The following is a 21,113-nucleotide window of genomic DNA, read 5'->3' as shown; positions in this document are numbered from 1 at the left end:
CTGGGTGATTAAGAACGCTACATTACAAACACTTCTGGAATCTTTGGTGTTAAACACAGATGTATAAGATATATACAAATCTTGTAAATAGCCTGTTTATTTTTTTTTAATAGAAAGCCACAACAGGAAGTGATTAGTATGTAACTATAGAAGAACATTTACATCCAAGAATCAACAAATTCTTCAAATTCATATTTTAAAAATAGTTTGAGTGTTAATTATAGGAGGGCCTTGATGGCATCATTTTGTGAACAGTTCACGTTTAGAACAAGCTCAAGACACAGCTTGAAGGCAGCTCTCTTTTTAGACATATGCGTTTTTGTCAAACTGTTTTGAAGGGTTTGGGGTTTTAAGATCTCCTTCTCTGCCGTGATACTTTGTCCGAGAAGACATGACAGACGTGGCCCCATTGTACGTGTATCCCATTCTGAAAGGCAAAAGTTTGGCAGATGGTCTTTTACACGTAGGACAAACAAAAATAGGAAGAAACCATATCCCCCCGTTTCTGTCACAGCTAAGTTGTCTTTCCCTGATTATGTTTAGCTCTCTTCCCTTCTCAGCCCAAGAAATCGTTCAGTGTCATTTCAGAGCAGCTAGTGTGACTAAGAGAATCTCCGAAGAAACTCATGGATTCTTAGTTTGTTCAGTTATTCTCCTTCAAAACTTACATAAAACTTATCTTCCTGGAATCTTGGAGACTGTGATGACCTTAATCAGCAATTTCCACCTATGTGAAAATTATGAGGCCAAAGTGAAGAATATGCCCCTAAAGTTAGACAAGATTTCTACTTATAGCGATAGCTGTGGAACGTAAGAATGTCAAACTCGGCTTTTTTTGGTTGCTTCATCAAAAAAAAAATTTTTTTAATTGAAGGATAATTGCTTTACAATATTGTGTTGGTTTCGGTCCTATATCAACACAAGCTCTGCTTTTTAAATTAATTATCTATATTCTATTCTATTCAATATAATTTTACCATATTAAATGTTATATTTACTATATATTCTTAACCTTTCCCAATTCTGGGTGTTTGAAGTTTCTAAGAATCATAAGAACTACCTATAATTTATCCCACATATAATAATTTAGAATAGTATTGTACTTTTTAACAGGTCATTGTCTCTTTTCATACCTGGGTGCTTTGTTGTTGTCAGATATTGAAAAGCAAAATATGACACCACCAATTAGGCAGAGTGAGGCTCCTGCCCATCCAATAAACAGAGCAGCTCCTAACTCATACCTGTGAAGAGTACCACACAAGTGTTAAAGCTTACTGATTTGGGGAGTAAACAGCATTTAACACTACTAGTCAACACTTACTAAATGCTCATAATACACTTGCTATGGGAGCTTATACAGGAAGCAACAGTATCTGTAAAGAATGCTTTATACTCTTCTCAAAGTGTTTTTACAGTCTTCACTCAACTGTATCTTCCCAACATCCCGAAAGGAAGCTGAAGGCACCGGCATGCCTTTGGGTAAAGCAGAAGCCATGGACTCAAGGTGAGGCCTCCTGGCTCTGCCAGGATATTGCCTCTGGGCTCTGCCTGAAGCCCAGATGTTTCCATCTATTTATCTTGTTGTGCAGGGTAAATTATTTAGGTAGGCTTTAGTTGGAAAAAGGAAAGTTGCCTCTGCTTTTATTTTAGTTCAACTCAGTAAGTGGTTAAGCATCTGCTGTGTGCAGTCATGTGCAAGGTGCCAAAGGGTGACAGAACATGCCACCCCAACTATGCCACTTTGGCACAAGGAGCCAAAAGCAACTGAGAAGAAACAGGAAAGCTCTCTGCCTTCTCCCTGTTTGCCTAAAAGCAGGGCATAAACGTGTAAAACCATCCCCTATCCCCTCACTACCAGGAAGAAGTTAGTTCTCAGACACACTGAACACGCTGCTTAGCCCACAAGTGGCACCGGAGCAATCTACATTAAAAAATTTCACTAATTTGCATCTTTCATTAGTTCCCTCCTCACATTCAGGTGAGTCACTCAATTGTGACTGACTCTTCGCAACCCCATGGACTGCAACATGCCAGGCTTCCCTGTCCATCACCAACTCCCCGAGCTTGCTCAAACTCATGTCCATCAAGTTGGTGATTTCATCCAACCATCTCATCCTCTGTTGTCCCCTTCTCCTCCTGCCTTCAATCTTTGTTAGCCTCAGGGTCTTTTCCAATGAGTCAGTTCTTCGCATCAGGTGGCCAAAGTATTGGATTTTCAGCTTCAACATCAGTCCTTCCAATGAATATTCAGGACTGATTTCCTTTAGGATTGTCCCTCCTTAAGTGCCTTCCCACAATTTGTGTCTCTAGAAGCTCAAAGTCCTTTTCCTTTGTCTTGTCACTTCTCTACAGATGTACTGTTCTTTTGTTAAGATGCTATATAAGCCCAAGTTCTAGCCACCCTTTGAATTACACGCCACTGGGTACTTTCTTGTGTAGGAGCAATGCACATATAAATAAACTCCAGTTTTCTCTTATTAATCTTTCTTCCCAGCAGAGAACCTAGGAAAGTAGAGGGAAAAATCGTTTTTCTTCTTCTACAGTGTCCACGATAGATACAGCCTCATCGTGCTTATCACTGCAGTCCAGTGAGAGATGAATACAAAAGTATCATTTAGTGGCAGCCTGCTATGAAGCCTCTCCTTGATGGCAGGCCATAGTACACCACTGATGACTAGAAGAGATGCAAAGGTAAGTAAGACAGCCCTTGCCCTGGAGAGGTCACCATTCAAAGGTACAAACACCACCACCGAGAACAACAAAGGAAGTCACAATGGAGGGCTGGAGGATATCCGTTCAGGGGAGATATATATATATATATATATATATATATGTATATATATATGTATATATATGTATACATATATATATATGTATATATATGTATGTTTTGGAGAAACAAATATTGAATGAGACAAGTATACCAAAATCTCAGGGGTTGTAGTGTTCTCATGTCTGCCTGTCCTTTTCCTGAAGAATTTTTTTTTTTTTTTTTAAAATAAAAGAAGTGATTCTCAGACTTTTGGCTCACAGGCCTCTATCACAAGGTGAAAACAAATGGATGACATTCCCTACCTAATGGTGCTTAAATGAAGTCAGAGGGGGAAGGGTCTGTTTTGATCATACAGAATCCAGAGGGTCTGAGAATGAAAGGAAGAATTGAGAGTAGGAGGGGAAAGTTGGGATCACGGTCAGGCTATCCCCCCTGGACCTGGTGCCAAGTCAGGCTTAGGTATCAAGGCCTCCCCACACTGTGGACAGCATCTGGCATCCGTGGCCTGTGCCTGTCCTGAGCTTTGTCTCATCCTTTTCGGCGTGCTGTGTCACTATGCCTGAACTCCCATCTGGGCAGGGCCAGGCAGCGGTGGTGGTGTGACAGTGTGGTCCCGGCCACCAGCCAGTGGGAGCAGGAAGCAGCCTTTACACAAGACAAGGGCCTGGTGGTCTACTTGCCCATTTCCAGATCTGGCTTTTCTGTTAATTTCACAGCTTCCATTTGCAACTGGGAAGAGGTGAATTATATAATACACACTACAACTTGGCGTGTGCATGCAGGCTAAGTCACTTTAGTGGTGTCCGACTCGTTGTGACCCCATGGACTATAGCCAGCCAGGCTCCTCTGTCCATGGGATGCTCCAGCCAAGAGTACTAGAGTGGGTTGCCATTGTTACATAATACACACTGCCTCGTGAGCCCTTCTTTTTCACTCTTGCATTGCTTTACCTGGGGAATCAAGGTGAGAGCTAAAGGAAGAGCTATAAGCACCTTATCCTGCACTAAGGCACTGATTAGGCTCTGGGAACCAAGAAACTTTTCAAACTGTTCCAACCTGAGGCAGTGGCAGAAACAGAAGGTCAGTGTAAGTGGGGAAAAAGCCTTCAGTGTGCACAAAAACCAGCTTGAAAGAGGACTGGACAGTGAAGTGTACAGGTGAAAAGAGCTGGCCAGATCCAGAGTGTTAACCTGTAGTTTTATAAAAGATACCTTCATTAAATATCATGTTATACATCTACAAAGGATATCCTGGATTTCCACAATAGGCCCTTCTTGTACAATGTTTGGATGACATTATATAAATAAAACGAGCAGAAGCCCTGCCAAGTCGTGGTACCGGTCAATGGATCTCTTTAAAATATCTGCAGTTTCTACAGTAAGCTGGCATCCAGTCCATCCACTGTCATGCTATTACTGCAAAGACAACTAAAGGATGAGCACACTGAACATTTCGACATGAAGGACATTATTATAGGATTACAATTTAACAATACTTTCTATTTTTCTTTATTTTTCTCCTTAGAGCTTAGGCTGTCTTCTCTCATGAAACTAGGCATTAGTATATTAACTTTCAGTGTAAATCCTCCTGGAAAAAACAGTCTGAGATTTTTCTTAAAACATTTAGCTTTCTAAAACAGGATGCCAGTGCCAGGATCATGGTTAAAAATAAGTCTCTAATAATTGATAGTGGTCCATTAGGGCATAGGTTGGTAGAACTCAAATCATAGCTCAGCACTGTGAATTCATTTAAAAAGAGCATACAACTGGCGAGAAATCAGAAGATAACTACCCACACAGCTCAGATGTTGGGAACTACGACTTTATATTCATTTAAGCAAACTGAAACTTTCTGAAGGGATTTAAGAGTCATCAGTGTGGCTTATATTAAAAACTGGTTTGGGAATTCCCTGGAGGTCCAGTGGTTAGGATTGTGACCTTGCACTGCAGAAGGCACAGGTTCAATCCCTGGTCATGGAACTGGCTCACTTACTCCTGTTTTTAAACATATTTTTAGATTTTCTTGAAGTCACTAAATATGGACTGTATTTCAAGGAGAGTATCATTTCCTTTTGAGCTTTTTATGAATTCTGTCAGTCAAATATTTAATAAATAGAACCATTTTAAAGCTGAAGTCTTAAAGAGACTCCACATCTATACCAATAGCTTCTAACAATTGGATGCAAGGGATTCTGTGACGTGGTTCTCTCTCTTAGAGAGAGAGTCTCTCTTAGAGACTTTTTCTTCTTCCTTCTGTTGAAAGACACGTACAGCAGACTTATTCAACAGTGGCTTGAATTCACACCCATCAGTGTGCGTGATCTGGCAAAAACAGAAGTGTTATTAAAAGACAGGACTGAGGGTGAGCCACGTAACATCCATTCAGGTTTGTTCCAGGCCATGCCTCCTCTGACATTCATTGGGAAGCTCCATCTCTGCCTGGAAATCTTTCTTCACTTTTGGTAACACTGAAAAGCTGACTTCAGCGCCTCAGGAGATTATCCAAATTTCAGATGATCTACTGCAGGTCTGTCTTCTGTTAACAACATCTTCCTGGCCCTAGACCAGCTTTCCCACTCTTTATTGAGCTGTTACAATCGCCAAAACTTCATTACTCAGAAAGGCTACCAGTCTGCTTAGCACCAGACAGATGCAGGATGGACAGGCTGAGGACTGATCTCTGTTTTACAGATCAGAACCTTGTTCTTCGATTATCTCTCACATATTCAGTTCAATGGAAAGGACTCATAAAAGCAGCCTTATGACCTGAATTCATGTATATAATTGTGAATCTAGTAAACAAGCAATAGGGAACATTTTTCTTTCTATATAGAGAAAGTAAAGCACAGATTAATGACCAGAATTTTCCCAAAAAAGAACCATAAGGATCTAAGGCATTAAAATATACCTTGAATTACTAGATGAAGTTAACTCTTATTCACCTGGCTGTGCTAGGACTCCAGGCTACTGTTCATTTCCTAATGAGAGAGCCTGGGCTAGAACCACACTCAGTGGTCTAAATTCTGATGCATTTCATACTCACCTCCTATTTTAGCCTAGTAACATGCACAGTAATCCTTATGGAACAGATTGAGGAACACCTCTTATCTCTTTCTTGCACCCAAAGCCCTGTCATCATTTGATCTGCCATCTACAGGGAGCGCATGTATCCCACCTACCCTGTCACCTGCCTCTGATGGTAGGTGACACCATCAGAGAAGTACAAGCTAGATATTGTTCAAATCATGTGTTTCGGGGTGAATGAGAGAACACAACGCTGTTCTCAAGGACCTTACAGTCTAGAGGCGATGGTCAGACATTAAACAAATAATTAAAGGACAATGAAGCCTAACAACACAAGCAGAAGAACATGTGTTTGCAAAGTAAACATTACATGTTCTCCCAAATCTGTATAGTTGTGGTCCAAGTACGAGTCCACCATAACAACAGCTACCGTCAGATCACTGTACCAGGATTTTGTTTTTGTGTTAAGTATTTTGGCATGTATTATCATATTTGATCTTCAATTCTAAGAGATAGTTCTTCCTACCATCAGAGAAAACTGAACCTGAGTGAGTTTAAATTATTTGCCTCCCCATACCTCAGCTAGGTAAATAGTAGAACCAGGATTTAAAACCCATAACTGATTCCAATCCTCAAGCTCTTTTTTTTTTTAATATTAATGTTTATTGGAGTATAGTTGCTTTAAGAGCCTGGTGAGCTACAGTCCACGAGGTCACAGAGACGACTGAGCTACTAACACACCTAGTTGCTTTATAATGTTGTGTTAGTTTCTGCTGTACAGCAAAGTCAATCAGTTAATCTCAACCTTTTTGACCCACCCCCCAGAGTAATAAAAACAAAAATAAACAAAATGGGGCTTAATTAAAAGCTTTTGCATAGCAAAGGATACCATAAGCCAATCTTGAGCTCTTAGCCATCACTCTTTCTCCCTTTTCACCTTAGCTAAGGGAAAGATGGGATCAATATGAAAAGATACAATCAGTGCAGTGTTTTGGGCTTGTTATTTCAGAAAGATGTGAGTTTTCCCTCTCTTCCCGGCTCATTGCCTTCTCAGTGGCTCTAGGGTATGGAATTTTTTTCCAGAATTCCCTCCGGCGGCCTTTTCACCCAGCACAAAAAGAGGTGAGGGTAGTAATTAAAATCAGGGCTTGCTGGGCTTGAAAAAAGAACCTGCCGCTCCTCCGTAAACAAAACAAAAACTGTTTAACAAAAGAAAAACCTCATCCTTTTAAGATCCCCAGAGAAAAGTGAGCTTGCTAGAGGCTGCAGAGCTAGAAGCCAAGTCTTTTGACCTCAGGGATGGACTTTTTTCCAAACATACTGCCCTACTCCTCATGTTAATCAAGGGTGGTAGTAGCCAAAACATTGCCGTTACCTTAAAACAACTAAATATGTTTTAAAAGTTCCAAGTTTAGGAAGTACATCCATATATTATCACTGCTAACTTTTAAAAATTGAACTCCATTGGTATACTGATCTTTTAAACATTACCATCAAAAAGAAACTTAACTCAAAGGCTTATATAATCCTTGGAGGAGGAAATGGCAATCCACTCCACTACTCTTGCCTGGAGAATTCCATGGACAGAAAAGCCTGGCAAGCCCCAGTCCATGGGGTCGCAAAGAGTTGGACATGACTGAGCAACTAACACTTATATAATCCAAGCTCTGTATCACTGCATGGATGGATTTTATGTGAACAAGCATTCTACAGGCATTATCTACAAGCACACCTTTCCCCCAAATACCCCGCATTCTTTTGGGGTCCCAGGTACCGGAAGCAGGCTGTTTAGTGCCCACCAATCCATGTATCTCCCAAGGCTGCTGCATTCTCCTCTCCCTTATGCAATTCATGTTAGTTAACAGCTTACTCAGTGATCTGCAAGACACCACAAGATTTCCTACCCAGGGCTTCCCAAAGAGCCATGAAATAGTGGCAGGCACCTCCCAAACCATGGCTAGAGTAGAAAGGGATAATTTAAATAAGCATCTACTTGCATATGGAAACTTTGTGGAGAATTCTCAAATTTAGGAAATGTAAAATAAATGAACTGCTACGTAATAGCCTCTGCTTAAGGGTCAGTCCCATTTAAAAGAATAGCGTTCACTGAGTGCCTACTCTAGGCACCAGTTTAAACAGCTGAAATGTACCATCTCATTTAATCCTCATGATAATCTCGTAGTTCTCATTCTTCCCATTTTACAGATGAGGAACATAGGACACAAGAAGGGACAAGTAATTTCTTCAAGGCTACACCACTAAAAGATGGCAGAGCTGGGATTCTCTCCCAGGCAGCCTGGATCCAGGGTCCTCATTCTTGAGGTCTCCCCTCCCCCATCCCTTTAACCAAATCTCCCCAAGCATGCTCAGTCTTTCCACCCTAAGAGAGATGCAGACAGACAGACAGCTATACACCACTGCTTACTAATCATCCTTGCTGTAAACATCATAGAGTATGGACCAGTTACAAGAGATGCCCAAATCAGCAAGATGTGGTCTTCGCTTCAAGATACTCCTGGTCTCATTTGGAAGATGGACCAACAGGCAAGTGCCACTGCCCAGTGGGATTGTAACAGAAGCACCAGGAGCAAAGGGAGCACCCTGGTGGGCACCTCACCCAGAATGCAATTCCTGCAGGATACACAGAGGTGGGCCGGGATGTGAAAAGGAGAGGGAAAGGGGTGGTGGTCGTGGTAAAAGCTGAGTCACCAGGAAGCATGGCAAACTGGAAGAAATCGTGGCTTCGTATACTGGTCAGTGAAAACAAAACACAGTTGCCAAACGTTTGATTTCTAAGTATATTAAGTTCTGCCAGCATGAAAAAGGCATCAGAGCAATTCTGATGATCTCAAGTGGTCAGTCCTACCACAGAACAAACTGAATCCTTCTTAATATTTAACAGTCAAATTCTGGTTTGACTATGGAATCCCTTACCTGAGACTCTATGAACCTCCTACGACCATTAATTCATTCTCCAAATAACCTCATGATTGGAACAAGCTTAAGTAAACAAACATCTATAATTCATTAAATTATAATAAGGACAGAGTAGAGAAGTTAAATATCTTGGCAAGGCCACCTAGTGAGATCGATTGTCCTTTCAAGTTCACCCGGGAAAATGTGTCTAATCTAGAAACATACTTCTTGAATTGTCTGCTGTGCATTTAACTTGATAGATAACAGGAATGAGAGAATTTACCAGGAAGCAAACAGCTGTTTATTTCTAAACTACTAAATAACCACAACAGTGAAAAGATTTTACCTTAGTAAAACTTAGATACTAAAGTAGAAACTAACTGTATTCCAGGAATGAAGTGTGCTAAAGGTAAATAACTCCATGGTTTCAAAAACTCTGAAATTAAAAAGGCTTGAGTATGATAAGACCCAAACCATGAATATCTGAGCCAAAATGTTAATGATAAATCTCACAGACTGAAAGAGAATAAATCTAAGATCAGATGTTCTGTTTTCTCAATTAAGGAAATTGGTTTAATACTCTAACTTGGCATGATTTGAAAAGAAGTTTCTTTATGCCAATCAATTCTTTGGAACCATCTATTTAAGAAAAAAAAAAGCAAGACACTCAGGAAGATATTGGTTTGGACAATGGATGGTGAGAATAATGTATATTTCAACAAAATGATAGGGTGACTCATACTAAGGGGTGCTTATGACCATGAGCTTTCAGGAGGATAGATTTTGTTTTAATTTGGTAGATTTTTCTTTAATAAAAAGGAGGAAGTTGGTTTGAAACAGCCCAAAGGGAAGCAGTGAGAAACAGTTTTCAAGGCTTTGCAGGAGTCCATTCTAGAGCCATAAAACATAATCACAACTTGAATAAAAGTAAGGAAGCAAAACGAAAGGGGGGGTGGGGGTGGGAAATGGGGAAATGGCAGAACACAACCAGAGCCAGGTGAAACTCTTTAAAGATTGCAATTGCAATCAAATGATTGTAGGCAGGAAGAAAAATCTTCCCAGATAAGTTGTGGGAAAGAAAGGGTTTCGGAAATAATCAGCCACTGAATACAAAGCCTGATGCTGTTCGCGGTGTAAATGCCACAATCTTCATCCCAATGATACATCAGAAGCCACTCATTTTGTTCCCTCATCAATAAAGCACCTCCTGAGTTTTCTATAGCAGGAATGTGGTGGGAACTCTGTGGATGAGCTTAGCTGTGTGTGTCTAACGTAAGCAACCAAGGTGAGTCTTGGAAATCTACAAAGATTCAGTTTACATGGTAAAGAATCCTTAAGAAAAACAACAGCAACAAAATCAGGTTCTGCGGCCCGAACTGTTTTTCAATGCATCTTAGGGCAGGTATTTGCTTACCAGAAATTTATTTTTTTATATTAATGAAAGATTTAATACAGCAAGAGATATAACAACCATAAACATTTATGCACATAATGACAGAGTATCTATGAAGCAAAAACTGGCAGAATGGAAAAAAAAATAAACAGTTTTGTTATAATAGTTGGAGATTTCAATATCTCACTCACAGTAATGAACAGACCAACCACCCAGAAGATAGGGAAACAGAGGACTTAACACAATAAACTAATGAGATCTAACAGACATATATAGAGAACGCCAACCAACAACAGCATGAACATTCTTCTCAAGTGCACAAGACATTTTCCAAGATAGTCCATATATTAGGCCATGAATTAAGTCACCAGAAATGTAAACTAGAGCATGTGGCAAACACCTGATCCTCACTGCTAAACACACACATCCCTGTGCCCAGCTGTGCCATCTAGGGCTGCAGGGAGAGATGCTGCTCTAGGAAGATGAATGCGTGATACAGATGGGAGAGGAGGATAAGCCGGCCTTCTGTCTCCATCTCCGCAGAGGCTTCCTCAGTCTGCTGAGATAACAGAAGGCCTTTCTACTAATCTTGAGAGGACTAGCTCTGCAGATCAGAATTCCACTTAACCAGGCACCGTGCTAGGCAAATAAGAGATGATATATAAGTGCTTTCTGATCTCAAGGAACTTACTCTCATGAACATCAATGAAGACACCAAGGAAATAATCAGAACACCCCTGGAGGGGTGCCCTCACCCCAGTCCCCCTAGGGCTGACCCTGCCTTTGGCAGCAATTCTCCAACATATTCCTCTCCAAGTTCATGCACAAACTACATCAGAGGTACCGATTACTAAATTCCAGGAAATGCCAGCTTGGGAAGTCCTCTCCCCTAGAATATGCCAAAATCAAAATCTCACTTCAGAAATTAAATACTTTAAGACCTACGGAATCAGTTTACTTTGTGTTGATATCCAATTTTCAGCCAATTGATTTTCCTAATTTATGTCTCCTTCTCTTCTACTAGACGCTATTGTAAGAGTAAAATAAAAATAAAATAATATCTGCAATGCTCTGCTTGGTCAATGGTAGGGGCATAACATGTGTTACCTATTATTTTCATTATATTTCATTATATAAGCATTTACTATTTATGCATGAACTACACAAGAGACACTACTAGAAAAATCATTTCCTAAAGATTCCTAAATCCACCAGAAAAAAGTAATGGATCCTGATCAGACATTTTAGTAATTACTCTTTTAAAATTCTATAGTCTTTTATCTGAAGACTGAAAGAAAATCCCCAGCCTGGTTGATAGCAGTACACATGCATACACGAGCAGTTTTCTACAGGAATCTATGGGAATATTCTCACGGAAGACAAACTGTTTGATGTATTATGATTTCTAATTTGGTATTCCTTGGGTTTTTTCCAAAGCAAAGAAATAAGCCTAGGGAAACTATAAAAAGCAACAGCCCACAGTTAAAAACCAACAGCAACAAGAGAACTGGTCTGTAAGTGCCAAAGCATTCACCCGCAGCTGAAACTGGTCACATCTGGGTGTCTGTGCCACTCTTGGAGCATTTTTTTAAAGACCCTGCATCATGTACAGTTTCTTTACAAAGGTTTCTTAGGTAGAACTTGTTAAGGCCATAGTCAACAGAACAAATGGAAAAGGCTGATTAGAAATGAAAAATAATACTTTATTCACTATCATTTAATCATTTCTAATCTTCAGAACCACAGTCTCGTTTTCATCTCAATGTCTGCGATGGAAACTGGCCCACAGCCTAAAATCTGGCAAGTATCATTGTGGATGGACAGCAATCAAGGCAAGCTCTTAATTTTCGGTTATCACACTTTCTCCTTTCCTCCCCGTCTTACACCTCTCTTTCACTTTTCCCCTATTTGACTTCAGTTTTACAATGGATAGTAGATGAGCTTTAGCGTTCTAAATCCTAAGACTTGAGCTATTTACAGACAAGTATGTTACAAGACATTTGTAACATTAATGCAGTGATTTAGTGCATCTTTTGCCAATGTAGCACATACACTGTTTGCTCTTAAATGAAGTCATCAAATAGCCTCTATCGGTATGTCCCACTTTCATAAGCCATAGAGGAAATTTAGGTACCTTAATTTAGAAGATGATTTTAAATCCATTTCCTGTAAGCCACAAGCATACAGACTTAAGAAGAGTACTTACTTTTGCTCCACGAAGAGGGGATCAAAGAATTCTGTTGTGATTTTGTTTGCATACAGGGAACACCCAGTCATTGAGCACAGCCCTAAAGAGCATCAGAAGGAAAGTACTATGACTCCTGGTGTTTCATTAACATCCTGAAGCACGTTGTTTGTTAGAAAGTTACTATTTACCTGACAGTATGAATACAATCCCAGCCAAACAGGCAATTTTAGCTTTGGCTTTATCTGAGCCTCCAACTTTGGTACATTTCATGCCAATCAGGGCGAATATGGAACCAAAAAAGCCCAGGCTGACAGCGGCAATCATAAGTCCTCTACACGCCTGGATGTAACCTGCAATTAGAGTAGGGCATTTACATTAGCATTAAACATGTGGCTGTCCAGGGAGAAGCACATTTTACATTGTCCTCCTGAATGACTGTTTTCTGAAAAAAAAGAAAAGACTGAAAAATGGTTAAAACACATGTTAAAACAAGCAAGATTGGAAAGAAAGTTAATCCCTATGGCACACTTTTCAGTCTGGCACATGCAAGATCCTCAGGCTACATCTCTGAGCTTTCCCACAGTCACAGATGAGGAAACTGAGACACACAAAAGCTACATGATATGCCAGGGATGACTGAGTAAGAGGCTGGAATGAATTCCATCCAGATCTGACTACAAAATCCACATGACACTGCCTTTCACCCTGAGACACCTCATCCGCCACTCTCTCAACCCTCTTATTCCTTTGCACATCAGACCTTTAAAACAGATGTTTTAATGATTTTTACATTGAAAACGTTATAAATGAGCAGAGCTCCCAAAGAGTCACATCTTCTAATATTGGTGAAAGATTATAAATGAGACCAACTGAAATATCATCATGAACCATGAGGAATCTAAATCAAGATGTATTTTTATGACCTTTTAAAAAATTTTCAGGGCACATACAATAACACTGGGTTTAAATAAGCATTGGTTAGTTCCTAGAAGAATATTTTATAATTATGAAATTAACTGCATACAAATGGATACTTTCCAAGTATCCTAAAAGCTTGCTCTGTTGGTTTCTTTGAACATTCCTCCTGCACCACTCATTTTCTTAGTCATATATTCTTATTTGCATAGCCAGGATGATGGTAAACTTCAGACTGGCTTTTGTCCAGACATTAACAAATTTTAAATTAATAGGATATACATGAATACATTTAAAAAATGTCATTATGTACATTTCAGCCTGAAACAGTGGTATATTCTGAAATAGTGATGACACACTAATGTAAGTAAATATTTGTTGAACAAATGAACATAATATCTATCAGGTTTACATTTGGAATTGAACTTTTTAATTCGAAAAAACTCATAAATGCCAAGATAAACCAAGTCATTTCCTACTGTGTTCAGTCAAAGGCTATGATAATCACATAAGTAATAATTCTAAGGCTACAACAATTATATATTCAGGGAATAATGCTGCAAGGTGGCCTCCAGGCCATGTTTCTTGGTCAAAAAATAAAATTTTAAGTTTTATTCCTAACCCCAGGATCCATTTTGAAGAGTACCCAGAAGATGTTCTAATTAATTGAACAAATTTAGGCCTCTACAAATGCAAACCACAGTCAATCCTAAAGAAAATCAGTCCTGAATATTCACTGGAAGGACTGTTGCTGAAACTGAAGCTTTGGCCACCTGATGCGAAGAGCTGACTCATTGGAAAAGATTCTGATGCTGGGAAAGATTAAAGGCAAGAAAAGAAGAAGGAGACGACAGAGGATGAGATGGTTAGAAGGCATCACCAACTCAACGGACATGAGTTTCAGCAAATACTGGGAGACGGTAGAGGACAGAGGAGCCTGGCACGCTGCAAGCCATGGGGTTGCAAATAGTCAGACCTGACTTCGCAATTGAACACCACCACAAATGCAGAAAGCAAGGACAACGATCTTCCATTTTATAGTATGAACTGTTTCCAGACAGAAAACAATTTTACTGACGGTCAGGCTGTCAAAAAGAAAAACAAAAAACAGTAAAAGAAACTTATTTTTAGCAAAACAGAATAAGGGAGGCTTATTTTGGTAGCAATAGTAGTGCTGCAAGGGTGATCTGTGTGTTTGCTGCGGAATGCTAACTCAGCTCCATTTTAAACTGCAGTCCTCAAGTCCCCGAGCCAGAACCCAGGGAGCAGGAGAAGCACAGGGGGAGGAAGCCCTTAGTTCCTTGCAAGGTTTTTTTTTCAAATATAAATTTATTTTAATTGGAGGCTAATTAGTTTACAATATTGTAGTGGTTTTGCCATTCATTGACATGAATCCGCCACGGCTGTACATGTGTTCCCCATCCTGAACCCCCTCCCACCTCCCTCCCCCTTGCAAGGTTAAAGCGAGTCCTCCAGAGAAACTGCAACTGGCTCATCACTTACCACCAGAGCTACTGGGACAATGTGGTTTCAATAATTTTTTGACATTTGTTTCAACCTATGGTTTTGAGATGTTTTAGCTGATTCTTACGGCAATCCTAAACAGACTAGAAAGTGTATGTGTGACTTAGTAGTACTAATAGTCGCTTTGTCGTGTCCAGCTCTTTGTGACCCCATGGACTGTAGCCCACCAGGCTCCTCTGTCCATGGGATTCTCCAGGCAAGGATACTGGAACGCGTTGCCATTCCCTTCTCCAGAGGATCTTCCCAACCCAGGGATTGAACCCATGGCTCTTGCATCTCCTGTACTGCCAGGCTGATTCTTTACCACTAGTGCCACCTGGGAAGCCCATAACCTCTATTATAATGTTATTAAAATATATATATATACTAGAAAACCTTATCATCCACCATAATTTGCATTTACCTTAGTAATCTCAGACTTTATGTACAGAAAACACACAAGCCATGCACATGGTTAAGTCTACAATCTGATCACTCAGAATGTGGAATGCATTTTCCCAGATGGTACACAGTAGTCAGAATCCCAGGCTGGTGCATTCAACCCTTAATATGACTGGGGAAAATAACAGTAGGCTTTAAACTTTAACCATTACTCATACTATTTTTTTTCTGAGTTTCTCACTCGGTTCTCCTGTCTCAGCTCTGATACCTGCAGAAGGACTGGCTCTGCCCTCTTGGCACAAGAGGAAAGATAGAGAGAGAGCAGGTTCTGATGACGTCAGTCCTTCATCAGAACCAACCAGAACCCTGATGTGGAGGGGAAGGTAACTCTGCCTACCATGAGAACAGTAGCAATAAGTTGCTAACTCATCACATGCATAAAGGGTTTCCCTGGCGGCTCAGATGGTAAAGAATCCACCCACAATGTTGGAGATGGGGGTTCGATCCCTGGGTGGGGAAGATCCCCTGGAGATGGGCGTGGTAACTCACTCCAGTATTCTCGCTTGAAAAATCCCATGGACAGTAAAGCCTTGAGGTCGCAAAGAGTAGGACATGACTGAGCGATTAAGCACACACATTACACGCACAAAAGAAGGCACTGCAGGGTCTGGAGTTCCTGGGATAAACTCCACTGCCAGCCTCAAATGGAAGCCAGTTGTTGGTAGGCTTGAGGTCTGTAAATTAGCGGCTACTGGTTCTTAAAACACCCACAGACTCAAGCCTTGGGTGACTTCCCACAAACTCTTTCAGAGTTTATCTTTTGCAAAGCAGACTTCTACAACCTTGCATTTTAACAGTTCTGGAGGTCAAAATTTATAAGTAACACCCTCAAGTGAAGTGGTGGTAAAAACCTAGTCAAGGAGGCTATTATTTTTGACAGGTCTAATTTACTGACACCGTTAATAGCTAATTAACACATTAAAGTGCTGAGGCATGAACATATTTGCTCAGAAGTTCTCTGAAGTATAATTTATAGTTAACTTCCTTGGAAAAAATGACAAACATTCCCACTAACAAAAATAGATGGCATAAACTGAAAACAAAAAAAAAAAGCAAAAACAAAACCTAAAGCCTAGCTTAAAATGCTTCCCAGCTGTAGTTCAAGTGGTGCTTTGAAAGGAATATGGGTTAGCAATAAACAGAAATCACCAGCTTGTTCAACCGTGAGCTTTTCAATTAGTAAAATACCATGACTTTAATGAATTCCATTGCAGGAAACCTTCAAGGTGTCCCTTAAAAGTTAAATGTTTTCCACATGTACCTTATTTTCCATTTCCAACTAGCAGAAATAAAAATATCCACTTGGTGGAGACAATTTCCTAGCAGCACTCTTGCTAGTTGTTGATTGAAGGAAGAAAAGGGAAAAAAAAGAACGTGCTTTTCTTGCACTAGTAGCTTCGTGTGCTTTTAGCAGATCCTTTGTGAGAAGGATGGTCTGAGGGGCAAATACGAACTCTGAATTTCAGCTCCGGTTCCTCTTTTTACCTGCTGTGTATCCTTGACTACATTCCCTAATCTCTCCAAGACTGTTTTCTCATCTGTAAAACCCAGGGAGAACAGCACTTACTTCACAGGAGGAATAATATGAACTAAGTGTCTGGTGAGTGGTAAGAAGCACATCAAAGCTTCCTGTCTCTAACACTAAGATTGATTCTAGGCAGAAATTAGAGTTGGAATCTTAACATGGCATTACATTCAAGCTGTACATTTAGCTTTTTCCTTATAGGGAAAACTGGGATAACAATAATACCTCTTGACAATATGGAATCAGAGCTTTGACCTCATACAGGAAATTCAGAATGATGACCCCATCCTCTGTGTCCAAGAGACACGTTCTTCCACCTAAGATGAGACAGGGGAGCACTGTGAGCCTTCTCTCTCCCTTGGATTTTTCTGCCTGGGTTAAAGGGAGGATTGGCTTACTCAGGGCTGCGGCCACCACACCCCCTGCTAATGCAGCTTTCTCCCTCCACTTCAAATGCAATATCAAGAAGTCCAAGTGGACCGTGCTGTGGGCAGGACCTGACTGAGGGCCAGCATCCAGCACATGTGGCTGCCCTGAAAGTACACTGCAGAGCGTCAACAAGCAAAGGGGCTTGTTCCAGGAAGTGCCACTTGTAAGTGGGAGGAACTGACTTCTCTCTACAGGGAAAAATGTAGCTGCATGGTTGAACTCCCACCTTCAAATATTATTCTGGGAAATAATGAAAAGTAAATGATCACTTTGGGATAGGCGATGCCCTCTTAAGCCACAAGAAGCTGAGCCAGCACCATGAGATGGATACACGGGATTATAGGATATATTTCAATGTTTTGTATGAGAAAAGACACCCACATTTAAAAGACAAGCAATGGGCTGAGATTGCAACATATCTAACAAATCAAAGACCGATATCTAGAATCTAAAAAAAACCCCAAAACAAATCATTTAAACCAAGAGGAAACAACCAAACCATGGGCATAAGATACAGACAAGCAACTCATAAAAGGAAAAAAAGTGGTCTTTAAGTACATGGTAAGATGGTCAAAATCACAGTAATCAGGGAAATGTCAACTAAAAGCATAACATGATAGGTTGCTGCCCATTAAACTGGATGAGAAACTTAGTGGTGAGAATGTGGAGAGAAACAGGTATTCTCGTACGCTAGGTGGAATTAATGAGGCAGTATAAACTGACTAATAAAATGAATATTCAACTGCTCTGACAATACTATTTCTCAGTATTTACGCTACAGAAACACACATATGCACAAAGAAGCAAACAGGTTTTCAATAAAGCACTAAAGACAGTGAAAACCTAGGAAGGCTTTACCCAACATCCAACAGTAGTTAAGTCATTGAATAAACCAGTTTATTTAACAGTACTCATGCAGTCATTAAAAAGAGTTATTTCTATAGGTACTGACTTGGAAAGCTATGTTATTAACTTGAAAACAAGGCAGAACAAGTGGTGAAGTCATTTATGTTTTGTAAAGTCATTTTCTAGACACGAGCACTTGTGTGGAAGTGGAAGGCCATTTTGTGAGCTGAGTTGTATACAAATGTCACGCCTCTTCTTTAGAGCTGGATGGCTGAAAGCTATGCTCTTCTTCCTCCTCACTACTCCTCTGGCCCCCAAATCTTTCTAAAAAAATATTTATTTATTTGTATATGTGCCTGTATGTGTGTTCAGTGGCTCAGTTGTGTCCGACTCTTTGCGACCTCAGGGACTGTAGCCTGCCAAGCTCCTCTGTATGGGGGATTTTTACCAGCAAGAATACTGGAGTGGGTTGCCATTTCCTCCTCCAGGGGATCTTCCCGACCCACAGATTGAACCCATGTCTCTTGCTTGTCCTGCATTGGCAAGCAGATTCTTTACCACTGAGTCACGTGGGAATCCCTTATTTGGCTGCCCTAGGTCTTAGTTGCAACATGGGGGTTCTAGTTCCCTGACCAGAGATCAAACCTGGGAACCCTGCATCAGGAGCTCAGAGTCTTAGCTCATGGACCACCAGCGAAGTTCCTTTGCCCCCAGATCTTGACCATGATGTCTATTCTCACCTCAGACACATGGGGTGAGGGCTTCACTATTCTACACCCAATCATTTTCATGAAGTATTTATTTCTCGATCGCAGCCTCTGTCCCCCAACTGTCCCATAGAAGGAAGTGCACCTGCCTGGCAGCCTGGCAGTGACAAGAGAGTTAGAAGAACGAATGTGTTTAGAACAACTGTCAGTCCATATTTCTAAATGGAAACCACAGAAAGGAGCCTGCCTGTTCAAACATCTATCTGGATGTGTGCTCTGCAGGGCACAGGAAATTCAACAGTCATTCCAGACCATCAGTGGCATCCCAGCTACTTATTTTACACACCAGGATGGCAGACCCAGGTGTCACTCATCTAAAACCAGATACCTATTCCTTTCCGCGGGGTTTCCACCAAATACCTCCGTTGAGCAAGAGTTTGCTTTTCGTGGCAAGCACCATCTCAGGGGAATTAAATTTTGTCTGTTATTTACTCAGCTACACAAACAAAAACTTGCTGTGTGGTAATAAAATAAAAAGAAAACACCTCAAATCGAGAACTCATGTAAATGACTCTCTTAAAGTTTCTGCCAGGAACGACGTGCTGTGAAATCCTGGGAGAAAGGAGCCTAGAACTTGAGCAATCAGTGTCACTGCGTGGACAGGTACCATTCCTCTTGAAACTAAAAATAGCCAGTTTTCTTTGTGAACACCTGTTGCTCTAATACAATACCTTATACAGCCCAGCTAACAAGAACAACCTAGAAAACAGTCTCATGAACAACTGGCAGCAGACTCGGACTTAGGAGAGCCACACAGAACTTGTTAGTTTCCCCGCACAAGATTCTGGGTGGCCAGGATTCAGCTACTCTCTGCAGCACAAGCAAGAACTATTTATTTCCCTAAAATTTACAGCAAGAGTTAAAGCCCAGCAGATTCATTTGTAGATACCTAGCGGTTTATTGGAGAAAGAAATGGCAACCCACTTCAGTGTTCTTGCCTGGAGAATCCCAGGGAAGGGGGAGCCTGGTGGACTGCCATCTATGGGGTCGCACAGAGTAGGACACGACTGAAGCGACTTAGCAGCAGCAGCGGGGTTTTTTTGTGGTGTTTTTTTTTTTTTGAGGAGGAGGGGTGCCCCTGCAATATGTTTCTTTTCCCCCAGCCCACTTTTAAAACCACGAATGAAATGGCTACAAGGAGTTCAGAACAAGCAGATTTCGCTTTGACGCTGCTGCTGCTAAGTCGCTTCAGTCGTGTCTGACTCTGTGCGACCCCATAAACGGCAGCCCACCAGGCTCCTCTGTCCATGGGATTCTCCAGGCAAGAACACTGGAGTGGGTTGCCATTTCCTCCTCCAATGCATGAAAGTGAAAAGTCAAAGTGAAGTCGCTCAGTCGTGTCCGACTCTTAGCGACCCCATGGACTGCAGCCTACCAGGCTCCTCCGTCCATGGGATTTTCCAGGCAAGAGCAGAATCCAGCCCTTCTGGGGAGTGCTGGCTGGAGAGGGCAAGCCCCCTCTCCGTGACTCTCTGCCCCAACAGTTCTCAAGGGGGGGGGGGGTCCCATAACTCAGTCCTCAACTCCTAGGACAGCAGACCTGCTTCCCTCCATCCCAGTCGCCTCAGAGGAACCCACCCCACCCAGGTCGGTTCTGCGCGTCCCCTTTCTCCCGCCTCGGGGATCCGGGCTCAGACAGGCGCCCCCTCGGGACAGACGTCCGGGGAAGGCGGGCCACGGGCACCGGGGACTCTTCCCCGGCTCCTCCAGGGACCGAGAGGGAAAGCGCGGCCGGGCTTGGGAAGGAGTCCTGGGCGGGCGGCGGAGGGGGTGAAGGGTCCCGCCGGGGGTCGTGAGGCTCAGCTCAGCGGGCGCCCAGCCACGGACGGAGGAGGGGAGAGAGCGAGGGTCGGGGTCTGGGGGGCTAGGGGATGCAGACCGTCCAGCGCCAGCATGGAAGGAAAGTCCTTGCAGTTGGAGACGCCCGTGGAGTCCGTGACGCACGTCTTCCACAGGTTGGCCCAATAGGTAGCGGTGGTGATGACAGTGCCGTCGATGGTGGACACCTTCCAGTAGTCGGTGGGCAGCGTGGAGGACACCAGCACCCAGCCGGAGATGGAGACCATGAAGGCAATGATCTCCGAAGCTGTGCTCGCCATGCCGCCCGCTGCCGTCCCGCCTGCTCTCGCGCTCCCCACTTGGCGGCCGCACAGCGACCACCGCGCGCCCGGCCCCGCGACTCCGCCCCCGTCGCCCCGCCCACCCGCGGCCCCGGCGCTAGGGGCGCGCGCGGCCCCGGGCCGCGCTCTCGGGGAGCAGAAACGGCTTGCGCGGAGCTGCTACCTGGGTTCCCCTCCAGCCTGCTGGCCCAACGCGACCCTGTGCGTCCCTGCGGCTCCACTCCCTGCTTGCCATCTCGGGGCCGAGGCACCG

General features: G+C 42.3%; 1 protein-coding gene across 1 annotated transcript; it reads right to left on the bottom strand.

The window, feature by feature from the left end:
- Window positions 1-79: 79 nt before the first annotated feature.
- CLDN10 (claudin 10) lies at window positions 80-20,908 on the bottom strand. Its single transcript, XM_055542853.1, has 5 exons — window positions 20,620-20,908; window positions 12,482-12,643; window positions 12,312-12,393; window positions 1,134-1,241; window positions 80-427 (listed from the first exon to the last, which is right to left on the bottom strand). The coding sequence occupies exons 1-5, from the start codon at window positions 20,837-20,839 to the stop codon at window positions 304-306; spliced, it is 696 nt and encodes a 231-aa protein (XP_055398828.1). The 5' UTR covers window positions 20,840-20,908; the 3' UTR covers window positions 80-303.
- Between the last annotated feature and the right edge of the window lie 205 nt (window positions 20,909-21,113).

Source organism: Bubalus kerabau, chromosome 12 (assembly GCF_029407905.1).
Source record: "Bubalus kerabau isolate K-KA32 ecotype Philippines breed swamp buffalo chromosome 12, PCC_UOA_SB_1v2, whole genome shotgun sequence".
NCBI classification, from domain to species: Eukaryota; Metazoa; Chordata; class Mammalia; order Artiodactyla; family Bovidae; genus Bubalus; species Bubalus kerabau.
This window is presented reverse-complemented; position numbering and strand designations above follow the sequence as displayed.

Excerpts from the sequence above, each read along its gene's own strand:
- CLDN10 (XM_055542853.1), bottom strand. The coding sequence starts at position 20,839 with ATGGCGAGCACAGCTTCGGAGATCATTGCCTTCATGGTCTCCATCTCC. Across the intron at positions 12,394-12,481 it reads GATTGTATTCATACTGTCAG|GGCTGTGCTCAATGACTGGG; the intron begins GTAAATAGTAAC and ends GATGCTCTTTAG. Across the intron at positions 428-1,133 it reads GACAACAACAAAGCACCCAG|AATGGGATACACGTACAATG; the intron begins GTATGAAAAGAG and ends TTTGCCTTTCAG.